The sequence below is a fragment of the Ursus maritimus genome (genome assembly GCF_017311325.1).
Source record: "Ursus maritimus isolate PB19 chromosome X unlocalized genomic scaffold, ASM1731132v1 scaffold_X1, whole genome shotgun sequence".
Classification (NCBI taxonomy): domain Eukaryota; kingdom Metazoa; phylum Chordata; class Mammalia; order Carnivora; family Ursidae; genus Ursus; species Ursus maritimus.
Genome location: NW_024423319.1, coordinates 38,922,736 through 38,941,361, shown reverse-complemented (window position 1 = coordinate 38,941,361; position 18,626 = coordinate 38,922,736). Strand labels below are relative to the sequence as shown.

Below are 18,626 nucleotides of genomic sequence, written 5' to 3'. Positions count from 1 at the left end.
TCTTACTTTGACTAGATTTAGAACTATTCAAGCCAGCTGAACTTTGGGTCAGAAATAAGACTTCTCTAGCCCCCTTGAACAGCACTGGTGTATATAAAAGCTTTGTTTCCCTGTTCTTAAATATATTTTATTTATTCTTCACGGCTGCATGCTGTCATTGTGGGTGGCTTGACAATTTAAAAAAATGGTTCAACAATGCGTCTTTGTTTAATAAATGTTTTCTGGAAACAAAAGGTGTTTTTAATTTGTGCGTGGTTGCCTGCTCTTGATTACTTGCCTATGGAATAGAGGTTTTCATAGGAATAATATTGACCTTCCTGATGTTTGAGGGTCTCTGCTTATGATAACTTGTAAATCTGCACTTACTTGATCTGACTCCAGCTTCTCAGGAATTTCATGTCTAGCTGCTGCTTCAGTATAGGCTTGATAGAAGGTCTTTTCTTGGGACTCCACTGTAATAGTCAACACAGCATCATAGGCTTCCCGGAGTTTTGGATTGTTCCTCATGACCTGGTGGGGGGTATGTTTATAAGGTAAACTGTAGAGCAGGGCATCATAGGGAACAAAGACATAGGTTCCATCAGTCATTTTCAGATCATGAGCCCATTCCAAGAGATGCGTCTGAGTCTCTCCCCCAATCAAGGCCGAATGCATACATATGATGATTACTGAAACCAACAAAGCGGGGAGGTTATGGCAGTAATATGTTAGCAAAATAGAATTCCAAAAACCACAGATCAGGAGAAAGAAATAAATGCGTTATAACCAACTGGTAAATGATTTTTATCTTATGCCTCTAAGATGATCAAGATGTTGAAGCCCTGAGCTCAGGCTGAGGTATGTTCAGGGACACTGGGTTAGGCATAGGGATGACACAGGTATGTCTACAGCCTGCAGAGCCTACTACTAGAAAGGAACAAGAACAAATTTAGCAAACGGAAGGTAGCATAAGGAAGAGGCTTTGGGATTGGAATAGTCAGGTTTATATCTTAACATCACTAGTTATTGTTAGCTGTATATCCTTAGGTAAATTGCTTTACCTTTCTCTGCCTCGTTTATAAAATGGAGATCATAAATATGTACTTCATGGGGTGGTAGTTGTGTTTGAAGGAACAATTCGTATAGTGGGCTTAACGCATAGCACCCAAAAACTAGTAGCTATTATTAATACCTCAGAATAAGAAGGCTAGAGGGAGAGGATGGGGAACATTCTTAGAGCGACCACCACTATGTATTGCCCAGCTCCTGCAAACATACATTCCAATAGATTTTGCACAACTGTTCCCACCCTCGCCATGGCCATTATAGACAATGAATGGCACTAGCTCACGCTCACCTCTAAACGCTAATAATATTATGGGTGATATGTTCAACTTTTAAAAATCTAACTTCCCTATAATTGGAATTACTTTGCACTCTATTTAATTCTTCCTAGACTTATGAAACTATGTTGTTTGGCAAGGCTATGCTAGAATAGAGTGGATTAGAGGAGGCCACGGTTGAAGAATGGCAGCAAGATCATGAGACTGAAAGTCTTCTATCCAATTTCGCCCTTGGAATGCCAAATGAGTTTAGTTTAAGCCCACTTGTGCTTCAGTGCCCACATCTTTAAAATGTAGATTCCAAAGTATTTCACAGGTACATTGAGTAGTTTAATTAGATAATGCCTGACAAGTATTCTCAGCTCCTTGAAAACAGGCAAAGGTCCTATTGCTATTGGTAAATATTAATTATACGTGCTTAACACGGAATCTTTAATCTCAGGATCTGAGTACGCTTAACTATGGTCAATGACTGGTCTTTGGCATTTACATATTTCTTCATCTATTTCCAAAACCTTTTTTACACTGGTTAAATACCCCCAGAAACTTTCCCCTTTGACCTAGAATTGATACCTTTCAGTTTTTTAAGGTGTAACTAGCAAGTTATGAAGATGATTTAAATCACACACACACACACACACACATACACAGTGTAACTTTGAGTTTTCAAATGACCATTAGTTCCTTCAATATAATTGCCCTAAGAGGTTTTACATGTATTCTGATCCTTAAATCTTCCTTCAAATACTCTGGGATATCTTTGGAGCTAGTTCATGAGCCACACAAGGAATCCAGCCTCCTTCGTTCATAATTACACAATGCACAATGGGAAAATGGAGTGCCAGAGACGTTTGACAAGGCAAGAGCTGGATTTAGAAGGAAAAACTAGAACCAAAGACATCTAACTCCCTAAGTGTGGTTACACCATTAAACGTGAATCGATTTGGTCAAATTAGTCCAGTAACAGGTCCACTGAGGGGGAGAAATGAGTTAAGTCAGGTGTTTCAGTTAATTGGCCAGTTCATCCACCAGGATCCTTAGCAAGCAAGCCAGTATTGGCATCTTTCTTCAACAAAAAACAGAGATTAGGTGACTTGATCAAGATTACCCAATAGAGATAAAATTTTATTTACTATATTTCAAGGAATATTAAAATTACTTCACTAGATGGAAACTCAAATGGAATTATGTGCTTTGTGTTGGTTAAAACACAGCAAATACTTTAACATACAGTATGTGTAGTGGGTGCCGTGGTGTACCACCCAGCTGCACCCCTCAGGACTGAAGCACTCCTTCTCCTAGCTGCTGGGGGTGGGGCAGTATTAGGAGATGATAGCTAACACTCTCTGAGAATTGCCCTCAGCTGAGGAGAGCCACCTCTCACAGGGTCACACCCCCTCAAGAGCTGGCTGGTGCTAGTTCACAAGAGCCTGTGGTTAAATTTTCAGGGATTTTGTGCGCTAGTCAGTGTCAGACTGGTAGTTTGAAATTGGGCATGATGGGAGTGACTGTGGAAATCACTCCATGAAAATCAGCAAATCTTACAAATCAGGGCTATTTTGCCATGATGACGAGCCGGCTATTAAACAGTCATTATCACATTGTACCCCTTTCTCGGCATCAGCCTGTACCCAGTGACTGGTCAAGGACTGTGTCTTATTTATCTCTGTATTCTGGTACATCTTATGGACCCAATGAACATTGTTTAAATGAATGTCCAAAAAATTCAGAGAGGTTGTACACTTGGGTATCTCTTGTAGGTTCCTTGAGAGGTGAGGCATGGGCATATTTGGATTGTTAGTGTGGAGGGACAAGTTGAGTGATATTTACTGAGCAGATAAATTCTACCATACTTGTCCTTTAATGCTTAGTGGCATTAATTATGCTCAAGACCTTACCCTCAACCTTAATTTCTCCTTGTAATTTTTCTTTCATTGGCCCACACTAAGGGTATCTTGGACAAAGAGTCAGAATTCTTATAACTGGAAAGACTCTTTGAGACCTACTAGGTCCTTTCATTCCCCCATTATTTTACAGATGAGAAAATGGAAGCCTTGAGAGGGTATGATCACAGTGTCCTCCAGTTTTTGCATGGCAAGACCTTGCCATTGAACACGACTAAAGTAGAAAGCATAAATACTGAATTCAAACAACATCTTAATTTAATAGATTGAGTGCTTTGTGAACAGGGATTTGTGGATGCATCTGTTCTACATGATGATTTTCCTAAATAGCTTTATTATCTCAAAATTACATTCATTAAAATGGGATTTTACCTGTAAGTTGTTGTCAGGAAAGGATTAGTAGACAGAAACCTTAAACCCTAGACAAGGCCAGGGTCAATGGGTGATCTTTGAATAATACTAATTTGTAAGTTTCCATCCTGATTGTTAATAGTCAGCCACTCTATAGCCAAAACAAGGATCAGGAGATACATCCTGCTGAGATCCCAGCTCACCACGATATGATACTAGCACTTTCACTGAGCTTCCTGAGCCCCACTCGAGACATCCAGCAGCTATGTCTTCATATGGTAGTTCCCACTAGGGCAGGCTGTCTAGGACCTTCTCTTTCACCCTCAACACCAGGAGTAAGAAACATCATGAAACTCCAGGAGAAGTCTATTACTAAGTTGCTCAACTCCTACTTTTGTTCTTATATTGAAATACTGTGTCTGATAGTTCCTTGAGATAGAGGAACTGTGTTCCTCAGAAGGCAAAGTTCACTTTTTTATTTCTCACAGATTACTGGCTATAGAGCCTTAGTGGAGGAAAATGGGCCCAGCCTCACACCTAAGTCCTTAGTATTTAGGAGTTGAGTCGTATCATACTGTGAGCCCACAGTATTGCTCCCAATCCACAGAAACAACCCCTCCATTCTACTGTTCTTTATCTTCATTTCAACACTTTTGTGACATCTCTTATCACTGACATTTATTTTAAGCTATTTCATTTTAACAAATGTTGAGGGTGGGAAAGTACACAGGCCAGAGGAAAGTGGGGGCTTGTTCTGTGATTTATCCCAAGTCTCACATCCCAAGTCCCCAGGGTTCAGCCATCTGGCCATACTGTGAAAGAAGTACATCTAGACCCTCTTCCTGTCAGCTTTCTTCTACGCAGTCTATAAAATGGATGCAAAAGAAAAAGGTGGGAGGCCCTGGAATCTTTCTGTTTCCCAGCTCCGCCCCCCCCCCCCAGTGTGATTGGGCACAGAAGGCCTTCAGAGCACTATTTAAGAACACGGCACTGGGCAATGTGTGACTTTTTCTATCAGCTAAGGACACCCCCCCCCACCCCAGCACACACATTTTTGGCTTTAAGTCCAGAGACAACCCCTTACTTACCTGCCACCAGTGTTGGACCGGTGCAAGCTCAGCACGATGTCAGACGCACATTACATTTAATGGCCATTCCACCTACACCAGATCGTGTTTTCTCATACCCAATAAAATTGGTACTGCAAGTGCATTTATTGCCTTCACATCACTGTCCAGCTTGAGGTCAGTTTTTAATATTTCTCCACACCTTGCAACATATGTTTTCTTCAACTTTTTAAAAACTGCTATACGGATAAGGCCTCTTAAATGCTGAAAGCTTAGATGCTGGATGCCTCTTTAGAGACTTCCTCTTGTGCTAGGTCTTCAATAATTTTATCATTACAGATATCGGACCCGTTCGTGAGAGCAGGTTGTCTTCCACCCTTTACATTTATTTACGCTTTACATTTATTTACGCTTTTCCATACCAAATCCTATACCAAATGCCCTATCAACACAAAGCCTCTTATCCATAGTATTAGCAGTGTCGTTGTCATTATTGTTGTAGGAAAATAAGGCCAACACCCACTACCTTGGGAGCGCTTAAAAGAATTTCATCAGTGGGCCCAACAATTAAGAAAGAAAAATGGAAGAGCTGAATTATACACCCTGCATGGCACACACGATCTCAAGTGAGTATGCTTTAAGGCCATACCTCAGGTAGACAGGGGCAGTAGAATAAAAGTCTTTCATTAGACCAGTGGTTCTCAAAGAGTGATCCCTGGACCAGCAGCATGGGCATCACTGTGAACTGGTTAAAAATGCAAATTCTAGGGTCCTTCCCCAGCCTTTCTTCCTGAACCAGAAACTCTGGAAAAGGAACCCCACAATTGTGTTTTAACAAGCCCTCCAGGGGATTCTGGTCAACAGCAAGCTTTGAGAGGCACTGCTTTAGACCAACCTGAGTACATAGCCTGGCTTTTCCATTCACTAGCTGTGTGACATTTGGTAAGTTATTTAACCTCTTTTGGCCTCTGAAATCTCATCCATAAAGTGTGTTAAACAATAATTAACCTTATTATATAGGGATGTTGCAAGAACTGAATGAGATGGTCTGTACAAAACCTTTGCAAAATGACTAGGACACAATAAACTCTCAGGAAATATTAGCTCTTACCAATGTTGCTATTATTTCTTTGTCTTTTTTTTCAATGTACAATAATCTTCAATAGATGGGAAGAGGCTAGCCAGATCCCTAGCAATAACATAGTAATAAGGTTTTCAATTTCAGACAAACAAGAGAAGACCATTCTGTGTCCTTTTTTCTAGATATCATATTGTAATGAAGCATTCCCAATTTGAAAGGATTTAAAGGTATCCCCAATGGTTCAACAATCTGGTAAACCCAGATGGAAAGGATTTCACAATCAGCCAAGCATTGATAGGAAAAAGGTGAGGAGAGGAGAGGAAGGTTTGAAATAGCCATTTGAAAAGTTCTCCAAAGAGCTTTTCAGCGAGGGCTCCTGCTAGCCTTTGTGAGAACTAGCAAAAAACAAAACAAAATAAAACAAAACAAGAACAAAAAATCTCTTCTGGGTAATTGCAGTCCAACAGGTGCTCCGCCTGGCCTGGGGAGTGGATGCTCTTTTATGCCATGGGATCATGGTTGAAGTAGAGAATGAACTGGATTTTGTCCCTCCTGCCCACTTAGCTAGATTCCCTGTTGCCAGGCACAACCTCCATAAGCATATCCAGCAGCCCCGACTGTAAATTGAGGCCCTTTGTCTTTGATTACTATCTTTCCTATTTGACTTTGTCAGAAACAAAGATTATCAGTAATTGCTTCTGAAGCTTCGAGGAAATGAGCTGAGCATCTGGAAGAGGCTGAATCCCCCCTTCTCTGGGACTTCATTTACCCCATTGTTTGCTGTTAATAAGGCCTACACCTACCTACTTGTGATGTGAAACTCACAGGTGTTGTGAAACTTGGAAGGAAATACCTATCTTCTGGGTAATCCTGAGGATTAAACGAGATTAAATATATGCAAATACCTTGTAAACTGTAGAGAGCTGTTCACATGTAAAGTGGTATTATGGTTGCTTTCATTGTCTCTAGGGCAGCATCTAATAACACCCCTGCTGTTTCCCCTCCAAAGAGCCCACGGCCATTATTATTGTTATTATCATCTTTACTATTAAATGTTAGCACTGCCTCGGTATTGTGTAAGCAGAATTTAAACCCGTTTCTGAGAAAGACTGTTCTTCTGACGCCAGTGAGGTGCCAGTGATACTTCTTACTTGGAAACGTAAATTTACAGAAATGAGAAGCCACACACCCGCCCACAGTAGACTCGCTTTCTCTCCCCTTCCTCCCCACCACTATTCCTCACTACCACCACCACACGCGGCTGGGATCACTGTTATTGTGAACAGATTGGACAAAACCCATCTTTCGACTATTTTTATTACTGCCAGATATTGCTGGGCCTCTCCAAAGGAAAGGATCCATTTCCACCATATTTTGTACATCACAAAAGGTCCTTCTCTGAAGGTTCGGGTGGAGGGCCCACAGTGTAAGGAGTAGCCTCATATCCGGCAGAATAGGGAAGGAGGCTCAGCCGAGCTCACACAAAAAGCTTAGTGCCTTTTCAATCTAGATAAAGAACAGTGAAGAATACTTCAGCAGTCTCGGTCCGACCACACAAGAGGGGCTAGAAAAATCAGCCAGATATCTGATCTGGTATATGCCCTGCTTCATGTGCTTGTACCCTTCCTCACTGCCCTGTTGTCCCAGTCCATACTCACTGGCCTCTGGCTCAGTTTCTCACCAGATCTCCCACTTTCCGATGGGACCGGAAATGGGCCCTATACTCCAGGAGGCTTGGCTCAAGTCCTGATAGTCTACTTACGTTCATAGTCTGGACTCTGCTTCTCATGCTTCTACTGGCTGAGACACTGCTCTCACCCGACAACAAGACTATCTTACTTTGACTCACTCCCCTTCCGCAACTCCTAGCGTCACACCCCACCCACCCTTTGGCGTGCCCTTGGATGCCACCAACTGGCTGTACCAAATGTGAGTACCACACACCTTTGGACACTCCACACTGTCAGAGGTCATACTCAGGCCACAGCCTGATGGATGGCTCAGTTTCCCTGCTCCCCACGCCCACCCACATTCTGACTCCTGTCACTGAGGTCCCTGCATGCCCCATCTGAGTCTGCCTATGTTTTGTCCGAAACCAGAGGCAAAATCCTGCAGTGCAGAGCTTTGTCTTTGCTCCCTTTTCTCTCCCTTTTTGAGTCCCTACTTCACTTCCCGTTGCTGTCCTCCCTACCCAGGGTCGGCCTCTGCTCCATATAAGCACAGACCTTCCTCTCTAGGCTTCCCCCACGCCATCTTAAAACTTCCATTCCTTTAATGGGCTGATGCATACTGTTACGAGGAAAACAATCAGATTAAACAAAGTTATATTAAGACAAAAATGACTGGCAACCTAAAGTAAGGAACATTTATTTGCATTTTCATTAACTTAAAACAGTGGTTCTTTTTTTTAAAAAATATTTTATTTATTCATTCAAGAAAGAGCAAAAGCGAGTGAGATCACAGAAGGAGAGGCAGACTCATGGCTGAGCAGAGAGCCTGATGCAGGACTCAATCCCAGGACCCTGAGATCATGACTTGAGGAGAAGGCAGATGGCAAACCGACTGAGCCACCCAGGCACCCCTAAAGCAGGGATTCTTAACCCTGGCTATATTTTACACGCACCTGCGAGGCTATTTAAAATACCTCTTCTGGGGCCCCACTGCAGACCACCAGAATCTCTGGAGGTGGCATTCTGGAACCAGTCATTTTGAAAAGATGTCCAGGTAATTCTAGCTCACAGAGTGAGATCCATCGACCTAAAGGAATGAATCTCGAAGAGTAGGACAATAATATGTACATTTGCGACCTCTCTGCCTCAAAGGACTTGTGGGTGGTGAGCACTCAATCCTAACTCCTTTCAGTCTGACAGCCCGAAGAGTTTCAGGGCCTGGATTTATTTAACATTTCATGGTAGAGGCCAAAATGTCATTTTGAAGAGTATACTATTTAGAATGGGTGGGATGTGAAACACTCATGGAATGTAAGCTTGCAGGAGACACTGGGCTTCATGAAGATTTGTAACATATTCTACGGTTATGATACGAAATCTGTGAGCCTGTTTCTGGCATGACTCCTCCCTGGAAATGGTTTTATATCTTTCAAAATAATTCTGTGCTCTGCTTTGAAAGTATCAAGCTCTATTATGAAGTAATGAGAGCCACACTGATTGCTTAACATTATAGAATCTTGTAGACTGGAGCTGGAAGCAGACTACTGTAGTTCCAGGAACTAAATCTTCTTGCCCTCATCTTCCCATAATGATAATAATTAAGGTCCAATACCGGTGACACTTGAAACTTAAAATGGGCTTCTGTTTATAGGCCAGGCTAACCCAGACCATTCTCTAGCAAACCTATTGTTATGTTAAGGAAATGACTCGGACCAGGGCTAATCCTAGCAGTAATCAATTGGACAAGTAGTTTCTGAGCTGTCCATTCTTAAGCGGTGGAGTGGCCTCTAATGGGGAGATGAGCAGTGTTCCCACAAATCACTACCACTTTCCGGAAAAAAATCGAGCTTTAAAAAACTTGCATAGAAAATATCGAAACCAAGTGCCACGAGGGCTTGCAGTAAGAATATGTAAGAGACATCGGATTCAAGAGGACCAGGAAGGGCTCCTCTTCCCCTGAATCTGTTCAGCTCGCTCTAGTGATGGTACCTTTGCTGGGTCAGTCCTTTGCTTCACGCTTTGTCTGTTGTCCTGCAAAAATCACCTTTGAACATCAACCTTCTCTTGGAAAGAGAAAGGTTAAAATCTGGGCAGTCTCCTCATTTTAAGATGCTTTTATTTACCAGCTAGGTTCCTCCAAATCAGCTAGTTGTGTGCTACAAAGAGATAAGCCCTGTTTGGGGAGCTAAGGGGGGGGGGGCGAGGACAAAAGGGAGATGTATATTGTGGAGTCCAGAGAACACAGGTTCCAAGAAATGTGTTGAAGCAGGTGCCAAGAACAGACCAAAATGGAGCATAGGAGCACCCCTCTTTGGCCGATCTGAAACTACTGGGGTCCTAAAGGCATGTGGGGGGGTGGCTCCCTTTGCTCTTGATGCTGAGAGTGGGCACTGACCCCCAAGGGCATTTTAACCACCGAGTTCTTTGTACCTTTATTTAGTTCATAAACGAGGCTCCCTTGACGCTGGACGGTCTTGGAGCCCAAGTGTGAGTGAAAGAAGGCGGACACCTGAAAACCTGGGGAGTCATGTGTTCTCCTAGGGTGAAACGGTAGGAAACCTTTTGGAGATTGTAATACCCCATCCCCCAAGCCACGTTTAAACCTCAGCAGGGAGAAAGCACTCACTGCGAATTCTGTCCGCCTGGCGAATCTGCTGGAGAGCTTTCTGAATGCTGTGGCTGTCTTGTCCTGTGGCCAGGACGACCCCTACAGGTAAGCCACGGCTCTGAAGGGCACTTGCGACTCGACTGGCGGTGTGCACCCAAATGTCTTCATCTGATGAAATGACTCCCACGTGAGCCCACTGGAAATATTTCATGACAGTTACCAGCACACGGATGGGAGAAGGGAGTGTCCGAGAAAAGGTCGGGTAGCTGTTTTTATTGTCTAATTCGTAATTCACACAAGCCCAAGAGAAAATTCCTTTGTTCCAACTGTTTCCCAGGAGCGAGGCTGCCTCGCAGTAGCCAGGATTGGCAGGGCCAATAAATCCTGAGGCCATCTGGTGGTGAGAAATGAAACTGGAAAGGGCTCTGGCCGTCTGGCAGTCTTCATTGAGAATCACATACTCCAAAGAGTAACCTGGCTCAAACGACGGGTCCCTGTTGATCCGCTCAATGGCTAATCGAGCAGCAACCTCAGGCAGAGCCTTTGAGAACAACGGATCACAAGCCCAAGGGCCCACTACCCCTATCTTGAAAGGGGGTGCCCACACCTGCTGAGGGAGCGATGTGAGGGCCAGGAGGCACAAACACCACAGGAACTTGAAGGCTGCAAGGCCATAGTGTCTTCGCTGTCTTCTGGGAGCCACACACCAGAGCATAAGGTGAGAAAAAGGCCAGGCTCCCAAAAACATAGCCCTCCTGCTTCTAGCAAGCTAGTGAAGAACTACTGGAAGGTTAGTCTGCTTCCCTGAGCTGGACCGTGGTGTTTCCAAATGCCTGTCAATCAGAAGGAAAAAGTCATTACTTGCATTATTCCTGAAGCTTCTGAAAAGATTCATTATAAAAGAATGGCAAAGGAGTGGCAGTCCCCAAACTGAAAGTTTCTTTCCACTACCCTGACCAAAACGCTTCTTCTTCTTGTACTTTCTGTACCCCCCATCTCAATAGATGGCACCTCAAACCACTGTTCACCCCCTTGCTCCAGTCAGAAACCTGGTAGTCAGCTGACGTTCTTCCTTCTCCTCTGCCCCCACATTCAATCGATCACCGAGTCCTGCTGATTCAACTTCAGCAATAACTACCCACTTCACAGCGTTGTGAGGATTACACAGATAAACACACAGGGAGCGCTTACGACAGGGTCTGGCGTATTGTTAGCATTATATTAGTGATATTATTATCGTTACCATTATTATAGTTTAAAATCCATTCACTTTTCTCCACCATAATGCCTCTTGGAGAGAGACACAGATATAAACCAATAATGGCAATGCAGAGTAAAAAAATAGTATCATTTAAGTGGCTCAGCAGAGGAAGATAGAGGATCACCCAAGCTCTGATTTCATGGGAGGTGAGGAGGGAGGAGAAGGGACTGTCTCTCCAACTTGAGTACTGAAGAAAGGTCAGCTAGGTTAATGGGGTTATGAGCAGGTTGGTGCTAAGTGCCTCCAGGCAGAAGGAACAGCGTACAGTAAGACCCAGAGGGTTTTTTTTTAATGTTTTTATTTTTAAAAAGATTTTATTTATTTATTTGAGAGAGAAACAGAGAGGGCATGAGTGGGGGGAAGGGCAGAGGGAGAGGGACAAGAAGATTCCCTACTGAGCGTGGAGCCCGACTCAGGGCTTGATCCCAGGACCCTGAGATCATGACTTGAGCCAAAGTCAGACATTTAACCAACTAAGCCACCCAGGCACCCCTAAAACATATTTTTAAAGAAGAGGATATGTTAGATACTTAGAATTCCAAGGCATTTTTTTCCTTTCAAATCTATGATGTCAGCTAAGGCAAAGGCCAGGTCACCAAGATTCTTACATGCCACTCATAGGTTTTTAGATTTAATCCTGTAGACAATAGTTTTAGGCAGAGAAATGGTATAATCAGATTTCCATTTTTAGAAGATTGCTCAAGTAGCAGTGTGATGAACAGGTTGGAAGGGCGTAAGACTGGAGGCTTCCAGGTTGGAAGCTGTTGTAGTAATTCCATATGGGAAATGTTGACAGACCAAGAGAGGGGTCATGCAGGTGTAGAAGAATGGAGATGAATTCCACCAAGATTAGAAAATATCAAGGAGATTAAGAAAGTAGAACCAACAACAACTTCGTGACTGAAAGAATGGAGAAAGTAAGGAAGAAAAGGACTCCAGGATGATTTTGAGCTTTTTAGACCTAGGCAACTGGATGGAAAATGATACAAGTCTCTGGGATAAGGAACACTGGAGGAAGGGGGTGGAGATCTAATGCCTTCCGTTAGACATGATGAACTGGTAATGCCTATAGAGTATACGAGTGGCAATACCCAGGGGACAATTTGACACACTGGATCTCATCATAGAAAGCTGAGCTAGGGATAGAAATATGAGTGTAATCAATTGATAGAGGATAATTGAAGACATGTAGAAGATTGACAAAAGAGAGTTGTGAGGTAAAGAGAGAAGATAGGACAAAACCCTGAGAATCCATGTCACTTCAAGGTCAGGCAGAGAGAAAGGATGTCATAATGAAGACTTACATGACAAGTCCAGGGAAACAGCAAAATCCAAAAGACGGGGTGGTATCTTATAATCCAAGGGAGATGAAGCTTGGAGGATGAGAAGTGTTTCTCCCATCTCACACTCCACTGAGAAGTCAAGTAAGCTAAAGATAGAAAAGGATCTGTCCATTGGATTTGGATTCAGAGTAAGGCTGTGAGTTAAGGGACCACAGTGAGTCAAAAATGAATGGGAATTAATGAAGTGGAGGCAGTAAACGTAGAGAATTCTTTCAAGGTGATGCATGCAGAGCCTTTCTCCATCTAGCCCTTGCCTTTATACTCCCATCTCCCACTGTTTTCACCTGATGCTACAGTAAATTTCCTGCAGTTCTACAGACATATATCACATAGCCTGTCAGGCATAGGATTTGGAAAATGCCATTTCTTCTGCCTGGAATTCCCTCTTCCCTCCTCTCACATTACACTCCTGGGTTCTGACGAACTTTACCTTCAAGACCCAACTGAAGTGTCCCCTCCTCTGTGCAGCCTTAGTTAACACCCTCAGATTGAGTTCATTATTTTTTCCATCTATGCCTCATACTTATACCCATTAGGGAAGGTGTCACTCTGATTTATAAATTGCCCCTATTTCTGGTCTATATTGTGACATGGATACTGGTGGATATCTCTATATTTATGGGCCCTCATACTTTCAACCAGAAAGGATGAGCAATAACGAGGGCAGCTCCCTATGGGGAACAGAGCCCACTGGATTGGGAGCTCCTAGAGGTCTTCTTCAGGGTCTTAATGCCTTGCCAAGGTCCTATCAGATAGTAGGATCAGATAAATGTTTGTGAAATGAATTAATAAAACATTAAGGGTTATCCAAGGTCAGAAATAAGCTCACCAGACATAAGAAGAAGAACAAATTGCTTGGAGGGGAGATGTTAATGAGGAAAATCCTTAGCGATTTTTTTATTTCAACCAAAGATCAAAATAATGGCATGGCTCTCTTCAGGGCTGATAATCAGTGCTGGTGTGTACCAATCAAGCTCAACTGGCTGTTTATTACCGGCAACAATTCTGCCTGTGCCAGGCCTGTTGGTTATTATCTTGAGTCACATTCCTAATTTTATGGGAAAGTCTGGCTCCTCAAGAGACGAGTCAGGAGCACACCTGCAGGATCTTAAAGACCTACCACAACAGTATACCCCAACATTTGTAAACAGGTGGAAGTGGGTTACAATGAGGGTCAAGAAAGACTTAGGGAAGACATATCTCACAAAACAGCATGAGCCAGAGGCTGAAGGGTGTATATGATGGAGAAGGGAAACTTCCAACTTTGCTTTGGGGGTAGTGGAAAGGTGTTCTGGGCTGATTATATCCATAAGGACCTCAACTCTATTCCTAGACCTTCAGAGTAATCTAGTCCAATCTCCATTCCCCCAAATAGATTTATTCTGTGTGCTGACTGTGTTGAAGGCATGAAGGTGAGATTCACAGTGGATAAGGTATGAGATGTAGACTTAGCCTTCAAAGAGCTCCCAGCCCAGCACTACAAGCCAAGCTCTACTCAAGAGCTCACATGCTTCTCTTTCTACTCTCCCCTTGCCCCGATCTTTTATCTCTCATGGCAAAACTTGGGAGCCAGGGCACTCTCTGAGTAGCATAGGAGAGGTTCCTATTTCTGGTCTGCATTATGACAATGTTATTGAACTAGATGATATCTCTGTCCTTAGAGGACCTTACTCTTTCAACCACTAGGAGTGGACAACAGAGAGGGTAACTCTATATGGGGAAGGGAGTCCTGTTCACAAACAACAGGGCAAAGAGGCCAACCAACTGCCTCTTCTCTTCCAAACACATCCAGTTTTGTGAGTTCTCTCCCAGAAGTGGTACATTTAAGGCAGGAATTAGCATTTGGGTAATAAAGGCTAAGATTTACTGAGTTCTTGCTATGTATCAAACACTGGGCTAAACTCATGTGTTATCATATTGTAAAAACTCAATCAAAAGGAAAAAATTCACCATAGCCCTTTGAGGCAGGTCCTGTTATCACCTACATTTACAGATGATGAAACAGAGGCTCAGAAAGGGTAAGTAACTTGTCTGAGGGCACACTGTGGTAGAATGGGGATTTGCACCCCAGTTGATTAAGCACTAAAATAGACAGACTGTTGACTGCCCCAAAACCTGTGAAGTTACTGAGACCACCATTATTATACCTTCTTTGCTACCCATAGCAAGTTTGAAAAATTCATTTGTGGTTTTAAAAATTCCCTTAGTCCCCCGCGAAAGAATAAATTACATAATAAGGGGGGGCAGAGTAAACTGGGAGGAGCATACACATTCTTTATCCAACCAGAAGGAATTTGCCTCTACTCTTCAAGCCCAGTCTTGGGACAGCTCTCTGAATCAGGGTTCAGTGTTACACAACTGGGGGTGGGGGGTACCAGTCACACTGTATTCTATATACAGCTAATCCTAGTCTTTGAGAATGGAAGTTTTGGGAGTACAACTTTGGAATGTTAGTTCTGATTCTCAATTTCCTCACCAGCAAAATGGAGGTAAATTTAATTTAATGCTTTTGAAGTGAGGGATTAAATAAGATAGAATGCTGAGAACACACGTTTCTTTCAATAAATACTAGTTCTTCCTTGCTGTTTATAAAGAGGACTGTGTTGGGAATCAGAAGACCTGAATCCTGAACCCAGTTCTGCCACTGACTTGCCATGTGACATTGAAGTTACCATTCCTGCTCTCTAGATCTCTCTTTTTTTCCCCCTCAGCTGGACCAGAGGATCTGCAGCTCCCTTTCTTCTCTGATATACATTGATCCTGGGATTCTCTACTTCTTCTAGGCAGTGACTTTATTAAACCTCTGCACCTATTAAACTGCTTTCTGAAGTCATTCAACATTTTCTAGCCTTTGCTCTTCTAATTAGTTTTTCACTAGTGTTGTATTCTCACACGTGGTTTGTACTTACTTCTATCTGGCAGATCAAGTTCCTGGTTGTTTTATAATTTTGTTCTAGAATCCTCTATCAAATACTTACAATGTGAAGTGTGATCCCCCCACACACACAGATCAAATGTTGGAGTTAACTTACATGGAAAAATCTAGGTTCCTAAAACCATTCATTATCTTATCTTCATTGTTAACAAGTATACTTTGAGATCCTGGTTTGTGCTAGGCCTGAAACTACAAAAGTGGGGAAATATATGGCCTGAAATTTCACCAAGAAATGCAACTGGGTACACCAGAAGTAAGAGAACAATAATGTCCACCAACATGGCTCACATGTAAGGTAGTTTGTACATTCCCTGCTTGCTTTTTGCATCATTGTATGTCCAGTGCCCTGCACAGTGCCTGACACATAGTAGGTACTTGACAAATTCTTGCCCAATAAATAGTGAAGAAGAGAAATGGAGCACAAATTAAATGTTTTATATTACTATGTTCTTGAATAGGCTCTATTTTAGGCCTTGTCCAGGAACCACCTTCAGCAAAATCATTAATACGTAAAGTTTGTCTTCAAACTTCAAGTCTGACTCTCTCCACACTCTCTACTAATGGAAAGAAAAACAACCCTAGAAAAAGAAGCTCTTTACACAATTTCCACTGATTTGTATAAGATTAATAATATTTGAAAATTTCCCATATTCCTCCCCAACCAATGGTGTTTCTTTTTTAATAGGAGGTCAAGAAAAGTTTAAGCCAAAGGAATTAATCTCCAATATTATAATTTCAATTTTGAGCATCAGTTGCAGGTAGGCAAAGGGGAGAGACCACTTTTGGAGTAGAAAAATGAAGAGACTTTTGGTGCTCCTCAGATCAAAGTGATTAGCTGTCAATTCCAGATGTAAGGCTGGCATTTTTATGTTATAATCCAGGTCATTACTTCTAAGCACAATGCCTACACATCTCAAGTTCTAGAAACGTTTCTTTCAACACCACATGAAAAGGATCATACACACGATCAAGGGAGATTTATCCCTGGGATGCAAGGATGGTTTAAAATACATAAATCAGCTTTCCAACCAGGGCCCGGCAGAATGGCTCCCGCGAAGAAGGGTGGGGAGAAGAAGGGCCGTTCTGCCATCAACAGGTAGTGACCAGAGAATACACCATCAATATTCACAAGCATATCCATTGAGTGGGTTTCAAGAAGCGTGCGCCTCGGGCACTCAAAGAGATCTGGAAGTTTGCCATGAAGGAGATGGGAACTCCAGATGTGTGCATTGACACCAGGCTCAACAAAGCCATCTGGGCCAAAGGAATAAGGAATGTTCCATACTGTATCCATGTGCGGTTGTCCAGAAAATGTAAAAAGGATGAAGATTCACCAAACAAGCTCTACACACTGGTTACCTATGTACCTGTCACCACTTTTAAAAATCTACAGACAGTTAATGTGGACGAGAACTAATCGCTGATGGTCAAATAAAGGTATAAAACTGAAAAAAAATACATAAATCAATAAATATGACACACAACATTAACAGAATGAAGGATAAAAATCACATGATTATCTCAATAGATACAGAAAAAGCATTTGACAAAATTCAACACCCTTTCATGAGTAAAAACTCTCAACAAACTAGGTATAGAAGGAATGTACCTCAATATAATAAAGGCCATATATGAAAGCCCACAGCTAACAGCAGACTCAATGGTGAAAAACTGAAAGCTTTTCCTCTAAGATCAGAAATAAGACGGTGATGCCCACCCTCACCATTCCTATCCAACATAGTACTGGAACTCATAACCAGAGTGATTAGGCAAGAAAAAGAAATAAAAGGCATCAAAATTGGAAAAGAAGTTAATTATTTTGGGCCCTAGATTGCTTGATCTCATATGTAGAAAACCTCAAAGACAACACACACACACACACACACACACACACACACACACACACTAGAACTGATTAATGAACTTGATAAAGCTGCAGGAAAAAAATCAGCATACAAAAATCAGTTGTATTCCTATATACTAACAGTGAATATCCAAAATGAAATTAAGAAAATCCTGTTTACAAAAGCATCAAAAATAAAATACTTAGGAATAAATTCAACCAAGGAGGTGAAAGACTTATACACTGGAAGCCACAAAATGTTGATGAAAGAAAATAAGAAGACACAAATAAATGGAAAGACATTTCCAGCTCATGGATTTGAAGACTTAATATTTCAAATTGTCCATACTACTCAAAGCAATCTATATATTTGGTATTATCCCCATCAAAATTCCAATGGCATTTTTTTTACAGAAATAAAAAAAAAATTCCTAAAATTCATATGGAACCATAAAGGACCCTGAATAGACAAAGCAATGCTGAGAAAGAAGAATAAGCTGGAGGTATCATACTTCCTGGTATCAAAATATATTACCAAACTACAGTAATAAAAAACACTATGGTACTGGCATTAGAACAGACATATAGATCAATGGAACAGAATAAAGAACATAGACATAAACACACACACCTATAGTCAAGTGTCTTCAAAAACAGAGTCAGGAATACACAAAGGGGAAAAGACAGTCTCTTCAATAAATCGTGTTGGGAAAACTGGATATGAACATGAAAAAGGATGAAATTGGACCTTTATCTTACACTACACACAAAAATTAATTCAAAATGGATCAAAGATCTAAATGTGTAAAAGCTAAGACTATAAAACTCGTAGAAGGCAATAGGGGAAAATCTTCTTGGTGTTAGTCTTGGCAATGATTTCTTGGATATGACACCAAAAGTGCAATCCACAAGGCAAAATAGACAAAGGGGACTACATCAAACCAAAAAGCTCTGTGAGGCAAAGGAAACAATCAACAGAGTGAAAAGGCAACCTACGGAATGGGAGAAAATATTTGCAAACTCTATATGACATAAGGGGTTAATATCTAAAATATATATGGAACTTCTACAACTCAACAGCAATAAAACAAATAACCCAATTAAAAAATGAGCAAAGGACTCAAACAGATATTTCTCTGAAGAAGACACAAATGGTCAGTAGGAAGGGCGCCTGGGTGGCTCAGTCGGTTGAGCATTTGACTCTTGATTTTGGTTCAGGTCATGATCTCAGGGTCCTGGGA

At 42.0% G+C, this 18,626-nt stretch overlaps 1 protein-coding gene and 1 pseudogene across 1 annotated transcript in view; one reads left to right on the top strand and one right to left on the bottom strand.

Moving 5' to 3' along the window:
* GUCY2F (guanylate cyclase 2F, retinal) overlaps window positions 1-10,751 on the bottom strand; it is a 122,278-nt gene extending 111,527 nt beyond the window's left edge. Inside the window, 2 exon segments of the mRNA XM_008709304.2 lie at window positions 367-668; window positions 10,022-10,751. Coding sequence (XP_008707526.1) covers window positions 367-668; window positions 10,022-10,751 — 1,032 coding nt within the window.
* A 5,834-nt stretch (window positions 10,752-16,585) lies between these two features.
* On the top strand, window positions 16,586-16,988 carry LOC121105858 (annotated as a pseudogene).
* Window positions 16,989-18,626: the final 1,638 nt, after the last annotated feature.